Source organism: Phacochoerus africanus, chromosome 6 (genome assembly GCF_016906955.1).
Source record: "Phacochoerus africanus isolate WHEZ1 chromosome 6, ROS_Pafr_v1, whole genome shotgun sequence".
Classification (NCBI taxonomy): Eukaryota; Metazoa; Chordata; class Mammalia; order Artiodactyla; family Suidae; genus Phacochoerus; species Phacochoerus africanus.
Window position 1 is genome coordinate 42,795,976 of NC_062549.1, and position 16,708 is coordinate 42,812,683.

Consider the following 16,708-nt stretch of genomic DNA (forward strand, 5'->3'; position numbering starts at 1 on the left):
AGTACATTATAAACTGATGTTCAACCATTACTGTTTTCTCCCTCTTCCTCTACAGAAGACAGCGAGGCTTCCTAAGCCTTTGAAGACTTGTTTGTACATATTAGGTTGCTTCTTAGCTTTTCCACTGTCAATTTAGGATTCCACCTTCTTGGATTTGTTTTATTGCTGTTGCCTCCGACCCTATCATCTTCATTCTTGTCAGTTTTTGCTTTTTGTGAAAGTTCCCTCACAGTATTTTATTTGGATTTCTGAAAGGAGTGGAAGTAAGTACAGCTCAGACTGTCACCTTAAACTGGAAGTCAAAATAACCTGTTAACCTCTCTTCATGTGCATACTCTTGCCACCCTCTAATCCACCCTACAGACCTCAGCTGGAGTAATTTTTTGAAAGGCAAGTCACCTCTTTGCTTAAAATAGTTCATTGGTTTTCCCGTGGAAAGCTCAAAGTCTTTAACATGAACCGTAACCCCCAGCAGGGTCTGACTTCTTCCTGCAGCCTCCTATTGTCCTGTGCCCTCCTGTGTACTCTGCCCACACTGGCTTCTTTCATTTCTCTGAATGCCACTAAGCCCATGCACTTCTATGCCTGGGGCACCACTCCTCCCTCCCCTTTCCCAGCAATTTCCCTTTACCTTGTTAACTCTTCTGCTTCTTCCAGTTCATCCATCACTTCTCTTCCCACCTTCCATGACCAGGCCAGACTCTCTTATGAAATACTCTCAGAGCAACATGTATTTCCCTTTTACAGCTCTTATCTGTGTGGTAAATTTACATTTAGTCGAACAATTCTTTCATTAATTTTTCTCTCTTCTCCTGGACTGCAAGCTTCATGAGAGCAAACACCATTTCCATTTTTGCTCACCACTGTCTCCTTAGCACCTGGAGTTGTGTGTGATACATTATAAGAATTTAATATACATTTGTTGCAATGGAAAAAAAAATCAAAACTTGCTTCATTCCTTCATTCTGTAGTTAATTGCCATCTTCCAAACTCCAAAGGGGAGTTCAGTGCTCTCTCCCCTCTTTCCATCCCTGGGAAGGAGGCAGAGGACCAATGTAGGTTAGACCTGAACCACAACTCTGGCTGTAGTCCTTAGGGACAGAATTTCTTTATGTGTCCACGTGACATGACGTCAAGCAAAATACATGCACTGGCTAAAGATTTCAGGGGAAGACTCCCACACTTCTGCCCATTGCACAAAAAAATACAATGCACTTGAGTCCTGAATGGGACAACATTTTACTTAACATGGAGAGAGACAGAGCATGATCAGCTTCAAAGGTGGGCATTGGTCCCCTGTAGCCAGCAGTTCTCTCCTGGCTGCTGACACAAGGTAACTGGCCTAGGCACTGCATCTCATCCATGCTGAAGTTAAAGGAACCCTGTCCCCTCACTTTAGAGGACAATTATAACAGTGGGGTTGGTCAGATGCCATATGATGCACATGTTTTAAGCAAAGACAGAAGAATATTACTCATTGAGTAAGGATATTCCCACATAAAGTGATAAACCAGGCATAGTCTATATGTGCTCTTTATTTAGTTATCTTCATTTTTTTAAAATTTTTCTAAACTTTCTACCATAAGTAGGCTTTTTTTTTTTTGCCTCTTGCCTGCGGCATGTGGAAATTCCTGGGCCAGGGATTGAACCTAAGCCACAGCAGTGCCAAAGCCAATGCCAAATCCTTAACTGCTAAGCCACTAGGGAACTCTCTGAGTAGGCTTTTTAACCTTTGGTGGGGAAGTGTTCCAGACCCAAGGTCCATTCTTGTGTGTGTGTGTGTGTGGGGGGGGGGGTTACACCCATGGCATATGGAAGCTCCTGGGCCAGGGATTGAAAACGAGCCAGATCTGAGACCTCCACTGCAGCTGTGGCAAAGCTGGATCCTTTAGTCATTTGTGCTGGCCAGGGATCAAACCCAAGCCTCTGCAGAGACCCGAGCCTTTTCCAATGCAAGGTCTTCTGGACTTTGGTTTTCTCTCTTTGGAATTTCTCTCTCTCTCTGTTTTTGCTTTTTAGGGCCACACCAGCAGCATATGGAAGTTCCCAGGCTAGAGGTCAAATTGGAGCTGCACCTACTGGCCTACGCCTCAGCCACAGCAAAGCCAGATCCGAGCCATGTCTGTGACCTACAGCACACTCACAGCAACACCAGATCCTTAACCCACTGAGTGAGGCCAGGGATCAAACCCATGTCCTCATGGATGCTAGTTGGATTTTTAACCTGCTGAGCCACAGCAGGAACTCTTCTGTTTGGAATTTCTCTGTAGATTCTTGGCTCTTCCTCTTGCTTCTTCCTATTGTTTTATGTTCCTCATTTTTGTCTTTCAGAAGCTTTAGCAAGGTTCTTGACACAGAGTGCATGCTTAGTAAATGCCAGTTGAATTGAATGCAGGTCAGGACATGCAAGAGGGTCCATGGAGTTGAAAAGATGGAGGGACTCTGAGATTAAGTGATGAAAGTCTTTTCTTGTGGATGTTGTAGAACTAGGGAGCTCTGAAACTGTCTGACACTAAAATCATTCAAGAGGGTAGACAGTGCTACAGTTGTGGTAACATGCTTAGGGAGGCTAACTAGTTGCCCAGGCAGAGCCACAGAATGGCCATGGCTCAGTGTGGTTACCATTTTCAGGGTATAGTCTTCTGTTTTGCTCTCCCAGAATCTCTCTCTCTCTGTTCTCTAAAATGATTAGGTTTTCATGTTGACACACTAAAGGTTCAAGGTACTGTTCAATAACCAGAATACCATTCCGTTAAACCCAGTAAACTTGACTGATTTTCTTCTTTTGATTGTAATGGGGGTAGTCATCAGAGAATGGCAGAAGGCAGACTAGAAAAGACAGTCATTCATTATACTCTTCTGTTTTGAGAAAATACGTGTGAATAGCAAGGGGATGGTCATCTACAAACCACAAAGGCAGCTGGCAATACCTGTCTAAGCCTCTCCAAGGGAAAGCGTCTGATCTAAGTACGCTTGTTCAGATGGGCCTTATAGTAAGTTGCTCATTAAATGTTAACTGTTATTTTTGTTAAGATGGGTGAGATGGGTTTCTTAGGTACCCTTAACTGGAAGACACTTGTAGAGATTGGGTAACTCGTGTTCTATTTTCATGCTTAGCAAACAATCCTCTCATCTTTTGACTCCCTATTGAATGTGTTTATAGCCAATGAAGTGCTGGTCAGCTTGAGTTGATCTTAGGTTCACTTTACTAGTGTTTCTTCTTGTGAATTAATATTGACAATATTGACATTTTGGAGCATGGTTTCTGTGTGCTTGTTTAAAGGGAGTTTGCCTCAGAAGACAGAATCCTCTCCTTGTGTAATACAGAGCAGTGTTCTCTGGAAGCAAAACATTATGGTTCAATTCCTGGCTTGTATTATCTCTGTAACCTTGGGTAAGCTAAGTAATCTTTTATGCCTAAGTTTCTCTTATTTGAGAAATAGGAAAAATAACAGTACCTACTTCCAAAAGTAGATGTAAGAATAAAATGAGATAGTGCAAATTAACTGGCACATAATAAACCCTCAATAAATGTTAGCTTTTAAGTTCAGTTTCTTGAGCTTGCTAGGCTAGGACCAAACCTTAAAAGTTTGGGAAATAAGATAAATGTTACTAGAAGTTCCATCATGGTGCAGTGGGTTAAGGATCTGGTGTTGCTGCAGCTGTGGTGCAAGCTGCAAGTGCAGTGTGGGTTTGATCCCTGGCCTGGGAACCTGCACCACATGCTGTGGGTGAGGCAAAAAAAAAAAAAAATTTAAATGGTACCTAGTCATTGAGCCCAGCTCCCTGAGGTGATATTTACTGCTCCTCTGTGGAAACACCTTGACATTTGAAACACTAACACTTACGTTGCCTCAGATATTTACATATATTTACTCATTGAATATTTCCAGCAACCCTAAGAAGGTATTAACATTAATCTCATTTTACAGATGAGGAAACTGAGGCATAGAAGCTAAGTAATTTGTCCAAGTGAGTAAATGGTGGCTCTTGCTCAGGGAACCACCTTTTTAATTCATTTGTTAAACTACCTCTTCTTTGTTATAGAGAATGGGTATTTTGCTCATGGAGTTCTGGTCATGGCTCAGTGGTTCACCAACAGGACTAGTATCTATGAGGATGCAGGTTCAATCTCTGGTCTTGCTCAGTGCATTTGGGGATCTGGCATTGCCATGGGTTGTGGTGTAGGCTGGCAGCTGCAGCTCCTATTCAGTCCCTGGCCTGGGAACCTCCATATGCCTCCAGCGCTGCCCTAAACGAACAAACAAACAAACAAACAAACAAAAAGACAAAAAAAAATTTGGAGTTCCCTTTGTGGCTCAGCAGTTAACGAATCTGACTAGGATCCATGAGGATGAGGGTTCGATCCCTGGCCTTGCTCAGTGGGTTAAGGGTCTGGCATTGCTGTGAGCCGTGGTGTAGCTCGAAGACCTCGCTAGGATCCCGTGTTGCTGTGGCTGTGGCAAAGGCCTGTAGCTGTAGCTCCAATTTTCCAACCCTAGCCTGGGAACTTCCAAATGCCACAGGCGCGGCCCTAAAAAAAAACAAACCAACCAAAAAAACCCCTCATTTTTCTCTCTTATCTGTAATACTGCTATAAAGTAACAGTTTCTGCTTTCTTAGTGAGTTTTGATTCCACCCATAAGCGCATCATGAATTATAACATGTGATGCGTTGCTTTGCAAATAATAAAACACAAGGTTGTTCACCAGCTCTTACATAGTAGGCACCACAGCACATGCCTGTAATTGTGCTTTTCACGTCCCAGTTTTCAAAATTGGCCCAAGTGTTCTCACGTTTCAAAGGACCAGAAGGTAGGAACAACAACTGTATAAAGCACTTCTTCATAAATGTCTATAAACCTGAAGAAGCATTCACGTATTAAGTCCCTGGGCGTTAGCACTGTACCTGGAACATCTAAGGCAGTAGCACTAACATTTCTTTGGCCTTTTAAAAGTGTTTACAAAGAGCCTTTCGGAAGATGCTTAGAACATATAACTGCAGCGCTGAAAGACGACGAAGAAGAAATCGCAAGGTTTTCTCTGCTTTTGTATCTCTTCTTAACTCCTGCGAGTCACAAACCTTTGCCTAGTCTATCTTGCCTGTTACCTACTGAAGCTTCTCATTACAGCAACCGGTAGTCCCTGAACTTTGCCTCAGAACGTCTCCTGGGTACAGGTTGCAAGGTTGGCTGGAATCTGAGCATGCGCAGGAGCTCAAAAACCCCAGCAGGGGCGAGAGCGCTCGCGGGAGCCACCTCCCTTTCCCTGGCAACAGGAAGCGAGAGAGCGTCAGAGCGCGTGCGCAAACGTGGCCGGGGCGCCGGGGTGGTGGGTTACGCCTGGAGAGCGCATGGGCAGACAAACTGTACGTCCGTTTGTCCGGAGCGGAGGGGAGAGTGGGCGCCATCTTCTTCTAGGCTCACTGAGGGCTCTACCTGTTTTGGGGAGGCAGCTTCGACGAGGAGTGCTCCCCGTCCCCAGCCTTGTGGTTCTGACTCGGCAGCAGCGGTGTGTGTTTACTGCCAAGTGCGAAGCAGTTACCCTTGGGGCGTCGGGGGCGGGGAGGGGTTGGCGGCTGGGACGGAAGCACAGGGAAAGGCGGGGCGGCGCCAGGAACTAGCGTAGCTTCTGCCGTTAGGGCACCCTCTTTCCTTGCTAAACACCGACTCCCCCGACAGCCTCCATGTGGTGTTGTGTTTGCACTTACCAGTCGGCACGAGAGTGAAGATCTCGAAGGATTTCATAGGTATTTTTTTCTTTGCTATGTCATCGTAGTCAGTGGTGGCAGAAAAGCGCTGAAGGCCCGGCTCATTAGGCTTGAGAGGGGCCAGAGTGTTTGAGTTAGGTGTGGGAGCAGTTCACCCTCTGGAGAGTTAGGGTGGAATGTTTGCCCTTGGGACGGTGTAACGGAAAGGCACGGAGGTTGGGCGGTCCAGGTTAATTTGAAGGCTGATTTTGGCTGAAGGTCTGGCGACAGCATCGGATCCCACGTAGAAACTTTGGCCTGGCGCGAAAGAAGGAAGCTCTGACCCCTGGGAGTATGGACAAAGGCTTTGGGCTATAGAAGCAATGCCTTCGGAGGACCCCCCCCCCCCCTTTTGAGGATGATGGATGTTATGGGAAAACCTGTGCCGTGTGGATTCGTCTTCACTTACGGTTCCTACTGGGGACTTTGGCTCTGTGTCGTCATGCCTTTGATTTTTATTTTAACCATCTGCATTATAAAAGGATAAAAAAGGCATATCGTCATAAAGAATCTTTGTGGACCGCGGTAGATTTTATTCTGCAGGGGAAACTCATGCATTTAGAATTGGAATGTGCTTCATCGTAACTTTTTTTAAGAAATAGTGGCAGTTTTCTCTCCTTCACCGTGTCTGGAAAATGACTTGCTGTTCTCTAGTTAAAATAAATGGATCTGAGATAATATCTATTTAAATTTAGCATTTCTCCCTTTGCCCTCAGGCTTAATTAGATGCACGTTTCCTGTTGTTTGTGATAATCGTGATCGAGTGGGATGAATGGTGTGATGAAATCAGCAAAATAATTTAAAATGAGTTTGGTAATTTCAGCGACTTGCCCTTAATTGAGCTTTTATGGACCCACTTACTTTTTTCATAGGTTGAAAGTTCTTACGGATCACTGTCTTTAACACAGTCACGAAAATACTTTTATTGCATTTATAAGTAGAAAAATGTAGGTGCAGAGTACTGTAGAGTATTGTTGTGTTTTGCTTTTTTGTGTGTGTAATGCTCCAAAAATAGAATTTTTCGGGTTGCTTAAGGAAATATCCATGGGAACCACAGGAAAGGTGCTCATTTTGAGAGCTGGTCTCTTATAGGTAGTCTCCTAGGTGTTTTTTTTGTTTTTGTTTTGTAGAGGGATAAATGGTACATTACTATTTCAAGGGCAAAAAAGTTTAAGCAATAATTATATTTAACTATGGAAAATTAGAAGACAGTTTTTATATAGTCGAATTGGAATTTATTAATTTGTACTCATGGAACTACTTAGTTAAAATACTGTTTTTAAATTAGGATAAATTACCAGACTTTTTTTTTTTTTTTTACTTTGACAAACAATAAATATTCTTTGAAATGACCTCAGCTTTTCTTGTAGGTATATTTATGTTCCCTTTTAAGTTTTTTTAAAAAGTTTAAGAGGGATAAAATGTTTATTACACTGCTAAAATATTTTAAAGGTAAAAAAGGAGTAGCTTATTTTGTGTAGGAAGGAGTCTTGGGACTTTAATGTGGACAGCTATTCCAGAAGCCATTTACAGTTTCTGTTAAAAATGTTGTAGATGTTGGTTTGCTGAAGAAACTAAGCTTTTTTTTTTTTTTAATAACTTTCAGATTTTTTTCTCTAACAGACACTTTTTCATAACAGTTTTTCGGGTTCACATTAATAATGAGTGGAAGGTACAGAGATTTCTCATATGTCCCCTGCACCCACACATGTAATGTGCAGATATTTTAACAGTAAACTTCATTAATACATTTTTTTTTTGGCTGCACCCACTGCATATGATCTTTAACCATGGATCAAATCTGAGCACCTGTGGCAACACTGGATCCTTAACCCACTGCTCCAGCCAGGAATCAAACCCATGCTCCTGCAGAGACAGGGCCAGATCTTTAACTTGCTGTGCCACAGCAGGAACCCATTAATATTTAATTATCAATTTGGTATTGATAATTCTGATGTGTAAAATGTGCCAGTTAATTTGATTGTTAGTTGACCTTATAGTTTAAGAAGTTTAATCTATGGACCTTTTTCAAAGCAAAATAAACCTTGCAGACTTAAAGACCATGTTTTCAGACACCACTTTGTGGAAGAGTGGTACTTAAGTGAATTAAAACATTTATTTGCACATTAAAAACAAATTTATAATTATTAACTTAGCAGGTCTTTAAAAAATCTACAGTAAATATTGTTAGTTTGGTATCTCTGTAAGTATTAGATGTAAATTTCCTTAAGGAAATATTAAATTGAGATTTTTCAGTAGTTAATACTGATATCCCCAAATATTCCAAATCAATGTATTTTTATTATGTTTTTACTTTTTACTTTGTCATTTGGGTTTCCTCAGTAGAATGCAGAACAGTTGTTTGGAAAGTAATATGCTTATTGGCATAATAAGATTCTGTATTTATCTGAACATTTTGTGTTTGGCTTCAGATGAATTTTAATAGTAATTGTATTAGGAATTTAAGATGAGGAGTAACAGGTGAGCTTAAGATAAAGAGTAGTATTAGTTGAGAGTTTTGTTTTTAGGGATACTTTACTATTTGTCTTAATTATAATGGAGTCAGGAAATTTGGTTCTATTTTTGAAAGTGTGGGCCGTATATGTAGAACTTAAAATTGTATCCAAATGGTAGCCATTGGTTTGGATTTATTGCTTTAAAAATTGGTTTTTGAATTTGAAATATTAGTGTTTTATTCATTTGGTCTTATGAAAGGTAGGAGATTTACAGGAGAGTTGGACATAATGAGTTAGATGTTTTGTCTTTTCATGGGTGGAAGTGAGGATAGGTGTTTGGGGAATTTTTGGTGTTTTTAAAATGTCATTTTACTTGTAGAACAGTTGTCTTTTTTTTTTTAAGTGGATATGAAATGTATATACAGTGAAATGCACAGACTTTAAAAGATATTATTCATTTAGCCTTGATAAATTTATATACCTATGTACCCAAAATCCAGTCAAAATATATAATATTTTCATTACCTTTTTCCTTTTGCCTTTTCCAATCAAGGACTGATTGTTAAATTTTCAGGGTTTTTTTTGTTTGTTTTTTAATTTGCAGATATCTGCTTGGAATTTGTACTTCCTTTTTGCTGAAGGATGATTAATTTCCCTTTGGAACAGAAACAACCATTTTATAATGCCCTTAGTTGTGGTTCCTTATATTGTTTCACCTTTAATAGGTAATTCTGTAGTGAATATCCTAATCTGGCGTTGTTTAAGATCAATTGCAGGGTCCAAGGATTAATTATATTTCATTTTCTTTCCACAGTTAAGTTGCTTTTACAGAATTAACAGGTCTCCAAGAAATAAAAAAAGGTAAGATATCCAGAGCTTAAGGCTTTTCACAGAGGCTTGACAAAAATGTAAAGTAGAATAGTACATCTAGGTACAGGTGGCTTCTGTACTTTATATCTGGCCAGTGATGCACTAGTGGTAGGCATTTTATTATCATGAACAGAAATTATATACTGACCATAGATGGCTTTTCTAAGTATATAAAATTCTTTGTGGTTGGTAAAAGTGTTTAATCCTTAAAGCTCTCTCATGTTTCATAGAAGATAAATCTGAAGATAGTTTGGTCTTGTTGTGAAGTAGCACTTGGCAGACTTACAAAGAAGATTTGATATTTTTGATGCTCATAGTTTATAGGATAGGTGAAATGTTTCTTCAAAGTAGCTGGTTTATTTGTATGTTTAGTTGGGAGAAAGTTTATTCTTTTTTTTTTAAGAATTAGATACATTCAATATCTCTGTGAACTCATCTTTTTTTTTATTTATAAATGCTGAGGAAGGTAGGAACCAAGTAATTATTGAAGTTAGTTTGGGATTAGGTACTTCAAAAATAAGACTTGCTATTATGTGTACCTTTCTGTCTGCAGGTCATTATTGCTGTGGTTTGAGCTCAGCATGGCTGTAGTCATCCGTTTACTGGGGCTTCCTTTTATTGCGGGGCCTGTGGATATTCGTCACTTCTTCACGGGATTGACTATTCCTGATGGAGGAGTGCATATAATTGGAGGGGAAGTTGGGGAGGCTTTTATTATTTTTGCAACAGATGAAGATGCAAGACGTGCCATAAGTCGTTCAGGAGGGTTTATCAAGGATTCATCTGTAGAGCTCTTTCTTAGTAGTAAGGCAGAAATGCAGAAGACTATAGAAATGAAAAGAACTGATCGCATGGGAAGAGATCGACCAGGATCTGGGGCACCAGGGGTTGGCAGCTTATCTAATTTTGTTGAGGCGCTTAAAGAAGAAGCAAGTAATTCTGGATATGGCTCTCCAGTTAATCAAGATGCTGGGTTTCATACTAATGGTACAGGACATGGTGATTTAAGGCCAAGAAAGACACGGCCATTGAAAGCTGAAAATCCTTACTTGTTTCTGCGAGGTTTGCCTTACTTAGTAAATGAAGATGATGTACGTGTCTTTTTCTCTGGTTTGTGTGTGGATGGAGTAATTTTCTTAAAGCATCATGATGGCCGAAATAATGGTGATGCCATAGTAAAATTTGCTTCATGTATTGATGCTTCAGGAGGTCTTAAATGTCATAGAAGTTTTATGGGTTCAAGATTTATAGAAGTAATGCAAGGCTCAGAACAACAGTGGATTGAGTTTGGTGGTAATGCAATGAAGGAGGATGACATTCCTATGAGGACTGAAGAACATTCTCCACCAAGAGGAATTAATGATAGACATTTTCGGAAACGATCTCATTCAAAATCTCCCAGAAGGACACGTTCTCGTTCTCCTCTTGGATTTTATGTTCACTTAAAAAATCTGTCCCTAAGTATTAACAAAAGAGATTTAAGAAATTTCTTTAGAGATACTGATTTGACTAATGAACAGATTAGGTTTTTATATAAAGATGAAAGAAGAACAAGATATGCCTTTGTGATGTTCAAGACTCTGAAAGACTATAATACTGCTCTAGGTTTACATAAAACTGTTTTACAATATCGCCCAGTTCATATCGATCCAGTTTCTAGAAAACAGATGCTGAAGTTCATTGAGTGTTATGAAAGAAAAGACCAGCCTCAATAGAGAAAGAGAAGCTTGGACACATTTCACAAAAATACTCTCAAGAAGGCTACTCTGGCCAGAAACTGTGCATATATATAAGAAATTTTCCATTCGATGTTACAAAAGTTGAAGTGCAGAAGTTCTTTGCAGACTTTTCTCTTGCTGAGGATGATATTTACTTGCTTTATGATGACAAAGGAGTTGGTCTGGGAGAAGCATTGGTGAAATTCAAATCAGAAGAACAGGCCATGAAAGCTGAACGTTTAAATCGTCGAAGATTCTTGGGGACAGAGGTTTTGTTAAGGCTTATATCTGAGGTACAAATGCAGGAGTTTGGTGTAGATTTTTCTTTAGTGTCCAGTGAGAGAATACATGACCATTCACAGTCGTGTGATAGAGATGATCATTTCCATTCATTTGATTCAAATGATCTACCGGTATACTCAGTTGGCCCTTCTGAAAACTTAAGGCATCAGCAAGAGGACTTGAGGCAACTGGACAGTTTCAAGCATTCCCAGGGGGATTTCCGACTGCCTGATAGGCGCCCTCCAGGAGACTTCAGGCATTCCCCAGAGGATTTCAGGCGCTCTCCGGAAGACTTTAGGCGCCTTCGGGAGGAACATTTCAGGCGACCGCCTGAGGATGACTTCAGGCGTCCTTGGGAAGAGGACTTCAGGTACCCTCGAGAGGAGGATTTCCGGTACCCTCGGGAGGAGGACTGGAGGCGGCCACCTGAAGAGGATTTCAGACGGCCTCCCAAGGATGACTTCAGGAGACCCCCTGAGGAAGACTGGAGGCGGCCCCCTGAGGGAGACTTCAGACGGCCACCTGAGGAGGATTGGAGGCGGCCTCCCGAGGAAGACTTCAGACGGCCTCCCCCAGGAGAATGGAGGAGACCACCTGAGGAAGACTTTAGGCGGCCCCCTGAGGAGGATTTCAGGAGACTTCCAGAGGAAGACTTCCGGCGGCCCCACGAGGAGGACTTCCGGCGGTCTCCTGAGGAAGATTTCAGGCATTCTCAGAGGATGACTTCCGGCGGCCTCCTCCGGAGCACTTCCGGCGGCCGCCCCCGGAGCACTTACGCCGGCCACCGCCGGAGCACTTCCGTCGACCGCCTCAGGAGCATTTCCGCCGGCCGCCCCAGGAGCATTTCAGACGGCCATCGCAGGAGCATTTCAGACGGCCGCCTCAGGAGCATTTCAGGCGGCCACCACCCCAGGAGCATTTTAGGCGCCCCCGAGAGGAAGATTTAGGCACCCACTGGATGAAGATTTCAGGGGCCCTCCCAATGAAGACTTTGGGCACCCTCCTGATGAGGACTTCAGGAGTCCCCAGGAGGAAGATTTTAGATGCCCTTCTGATGAGGACTTTCAGGCGGCTCCAGAGGAAGACCTCAGGGAAGCTCCGGAGGAGGACCCTAGACTTCCCGACAATTTTAGACTTTCTGGTGAGCAGTTTAGGAGCCCCCCCTGATGATTTCAGAAGTCATCGCCCTTTTGTGAATTTTGGTCGCCCAGAAGGTGGCAAGTTTGATTTTGGAAAGCGTAATATGGGAAGTTTTCCTGAGGGGAGATTTATGCCTGATCCGAAACTAAATTGTAATTCAGGTAGAGTAATACCCATTAAGATAATGAATCTTCCATTTAAAGCTAATGTTAATGAAATTCTAGACTTTTTCCATGGTTATAGAGTCATACCCGACTCAGTTTCAATACAGTATAATGAGCAAGGACTACCTACAGGGGAAGCCATTGTTGCCATGATAAACTACAATGAAGCTATGGCTGCTATTAAAGATTTGAATGATAGGCCAGTTGGCCCCCGGAAAGTTAAGTTAATTTTGCTTTAGAAAGCATTTCTAAATTCAGTTGCCTCCCCACAGTATTGATGCCGTAAAAATGCATTTATGTTTTTTTAAAGTGTTGATTTTTAATTGTCTCATGAAACATTTAAATTTTGACTGTGAATAGAACAAATGTAAATAGTAGAATGTGAATCTGGTCTTCTTTTGCTTGCAAATTTCCATTCACTTTTTCTAACTTTAAATTAAAATGCTCATTTTTTTTCACAGTGGAGAGAACTAATTCCCTGAGTGCATTAATTTTTGTTGATGTCACAAGTAAACGTCAAGACTTGTATAAAGTAGAACTGTATTTGGGGAAGATAAGTTTTATATCCACTTTTGTTTTCATTCTGTAGTTTACATTTTTATTCAAACTGTATAAAGAAGTGGTCAGTGACTGATTGTTCAGGGTTAGCATTTTCATTGCTAATTGCCTGCAGACTTAGTGCCCTTTTCCTTGTCTGAGACATTACTGTGTTAATAAGCCTCTCATTAATCATAAGTAGTTCAAAATGGACAGACTGTGAACTTGAAGTTTACTTATGTAAAAAACTTAGCAAATTCTTAAAGTTTCCATGTTCATAACTTTCAAAGATTTATAAAAATAAAACTTGCAACTAAATAGACCAACTAATTAACTTGTATTTGTATAAAGAGGGAAGAGAATTACAGCTCCTTTTGTGATGGTTTCCATCAGCTACATTAAACAATATTTATAATAGGGACCAACCATTATGTGGTAATAGTGTAGAGTGCTATCTATACTTCTGGTTTCTTCCAACATCTCATCAGCCAAATTGGTAAGATTTACTCAAAATACTTAAAAAAGTAATTATAGGTACAAAAGGACTTTCAGGCTTATGCTGGGAAGAATCTGATAAGTGGATATAGTTTGTGTTTCTTGGAAGAACTTACTGATGATTCATGTAATTTGTAATTTTTATTAGGTTTTCATTTCTTAATTTCAAAACTATTCAAAGAGTCAATGATTAAAATATAACTTCTGTGAGACTGAATTTTGACTTCTTTGATATTTGACATTTAGTGTAAACATTTTGTGAACACTGGATTTGATTTTCTGTAGCAAAATAATATTAATGCTAACATCAGGAACTTACCATGTGATAGGCAGTGTAAGTGCTTTACATGCATAATGTCAGTATTCCCTAAGAAGCTGAGAGTATTTACTTCACAAATGAGATAATGAAATTTAAAGAGTTTAAGTAACTTGCCTAAAGTCATAGCTAGTAAATCTTGGAACCAGTTTCCACCCAGGCAGACTACTGACTTCAGTTCATGCTCTTAATACTTTGGCCTACTAACTTTGTTAAATGGTATGTTTAATTTTAGTAATACTGTACTGAAAATATTTTCAAGAGTAAAGAATATTTTCTTACCTACAGAAATGAGTATGCCCAAACATTGTTAATAGAAGACAGAGTTATATATCCAGGGCTTCCCTGGGAAACTTAACATTATATATTGGCTTCTAATTTAAAATTGTCCATTTTATTAAACATGATTTGACTTTGGCCTTTTATAGTTTACATAAAACAAAATTTCCTCACATCTGTGAGATATTTCCCACATTGATCAAATAAGATTAAAACTTGAATTTATCTACAGTAATTTAGTCATTTAATAGTAAAGTATTGCAGATGTAGAAAACTTAGCCAGTTAGTACTTAAGTATTTTGGATTAATCATTAGTTATTTAATGAAGTCTAAGAAAAGTCAACCAAAGTTTCTGTGTTTTTAATTATGGTGAATATCCTGCTTGCTAGTAGAATGAATAAACTGGTAAATTTGGTTCAGAAAAGCACATCAGTATGGCTCTTGAAACTAGTATACTTATAAGCAGCTGGGAGAATGACAGTAGGAAGAAATGATAATTTCACATGCTCAAAGATTATATAGATTGACTTATTTGATCAGATTTCTTGAGGAATGTTATTGGGAAACTTAAAAATGCTTCAAAAATATCAATAAATGCTAAAATGAAGCTTAAAGTAACACTTAATATGGAACTGCTTTTCAGTCTAGGTTACGGTGGGACCGGTGATGGTAGATTAGAGGCTAACACAATGGTAAACACAGGCTTTGTATTTCGATTGTAAAGTTAATTAATGGATTGATATGAATAATTTTACTCTCTTCAGTTTAATATATTTTTTAACTTTTGAAAATAAGATTATTATAGAAAGCTGACTTAGGCTTGCGAGCCCTTTGCTCATCTCTTCCCAACTCCGCCTTCAGTGATGGGTTGATGACATATTGGCTTTGATAGGAGTAGTTATACCATGGAAACTGGTAAATACAGAAAATCAGGACTTTCCACCCCAGAGAGCCAGTTTACCAGCATACCACCAACTTCAATCACATAAAAGAGAATGGTGTACTAATTCCTCCTGTACCCACTGCCCAGCTTCAATGATTCTCACAGCCAGTTTTGTTTGCCAATACTAGATAGATCAGGTATACTAGTGGCATACTGGTTCTCTAGTTTAATACCCAGTGGCATTTTAGTTATCTTAAAGCCAAACATTTTTGTCTCGAAGTTATCTGAAAAATACAGATCATGTCTAGAAAGTAAACATAATCCCATAAGCAAGACATAGGTAAGAATCACTATATTAGTAGTGCCCACATCACTTGCTGAGAACCCTGTCAAGAGCACTGGCTTATAGGCACATGTGTCTTAAGCAGTGACCCCATTGCCTCTATCTTTGTATTTAAATGTTAGCTAACATTTATTGAGCTGTAACAGAGACTATATATTTATGATCGTTAATTGTATATGATTAACTGTGTCACTTAGTCCCAATAACCCTAATAAACCTACTCTGAAGATAAGAAATGGAGTCCTGTAGCCAACTAGTCAGGTTGGTTGTTTTTCTGCAAGGAAGCTAAAGAAGTTTTTACTTTTTTTGGGGGGGGGGGGGTCTTTTTAGGGCTGAGCCTGCAGCATATTGAGGTTCCCAGGCTAGGGGTTGAATCAGAGCTGGCCGCTGGCCTACGCCACAGCTCGTGGCAATGCTGGATCCCTAACCCACTGAGCGAGGCTAGGGATTGAACCTGCATCCTCATGGATGCTAGCTAGTCGGGTTTGTTTCTGCTGAGCCACGATGGGAACTCCAGAGGTTTTTACATTTTCAAATGTGGTTACAGAAGTATCTTAATAGCCTTAATTTTGTCTCAGCTCACAAATTAGAAAAATATTTATTGTGTAGCCCCTTAAGAAGTTTGCCAGCCTATGTCTGGTTTAAAGTTTAATGTTATGTTGAAGGTATTAATATTTCTTTGTCCTTAGAATATTTTTTTGAAGTAGAGCGTATGTTTTATGTCAGAATTATTTGCTCATTGCTTTACACATCAGGCACTGTTTTAACTTTACAAATAGGGCAACTGATTCCAAGAGAAGTGAGCTACTATCACATGCAGCAAGGGGAATTTTTCTTTTCCCAGCCACAACACCAGGATTAAATACTGAGAAAAATAAAAATAGTGATATCCTCAGTTTCTTAAGAATATCAATTTATTTAGTTTTAAAATAATTTGAATATTTTATTTAAAAGTAGTCAAGTAATTTTATCTTATCACTTAAGACTGTTTTCAGGAAGTGCTGCTTTGTTAACAGAACCATGAATAACAAAGTCACAAAAGCTTTCTAGAGAGTCTTTATTTTTCTGTTAAGAATAATTGCTTTTTTGCAGTAATCCCAAATGGTTTTATAAATTGTCTTAATTTTTATATGCCTGACCAGCATCTATGAAATAAAAGTACAATTCCCATACAAATAAAAGCATCAGACATACTGAAAGGCTCTGATTAAATTGTTTTATGTTTTCAGGAATAAGAATGTGACTATATACTCTTATTGATCAGATAGTAGTTTGATAAAATTTTCATAGAATTTTTAGCGATTTATGGGTTTCCATGATGTTTTTTTCAAGGCAACATTCCTTTAGATTCACAGCTTTCCAAAAGTTGGAGTGCCGTGTGTAATGCTTTATTTAGTATGACAGTGGTTTCATTTTAAAGTGAGAATCAGGCTGAATGTTGCTTTTTAAAGCTAAAATTTATACTTTGTGTATAGTA

The 16,708-nt window shown here is 39.6% G+C and overlaps 1 protein-coding gene across 1 annotated transcript; it reads left to right on the forward strand.

The window, feature by feature from the left end:
- The first annotated feature begins 5,387 nt into the window (after positions 1–5,387).
- Positions 5,388–13,245, forward strand: RBM12B (RNA binding motif protein 12B). Its single transcript, XM_047783612.1, is given in 7 exon segments — positions 5,388–5,510; positions 9,019–9,065; positions 9,628–10,763; positions 10,766–11,785; positions 11,788–12,012; positions 12,015–12,232; positions 12,234–13,245. Coding segments are annotated over 5 exon segments (2,955 nt in total). The 5' UTR covers positions 5,388–5,510; positions 9,019–9,065; positions 9,628–9,655; the 3' UTR covers positions 12,618–13,245.
- The last annotated feature ends 3,463 nt before the right edge of the window (positions 13,246–16,708 follow it).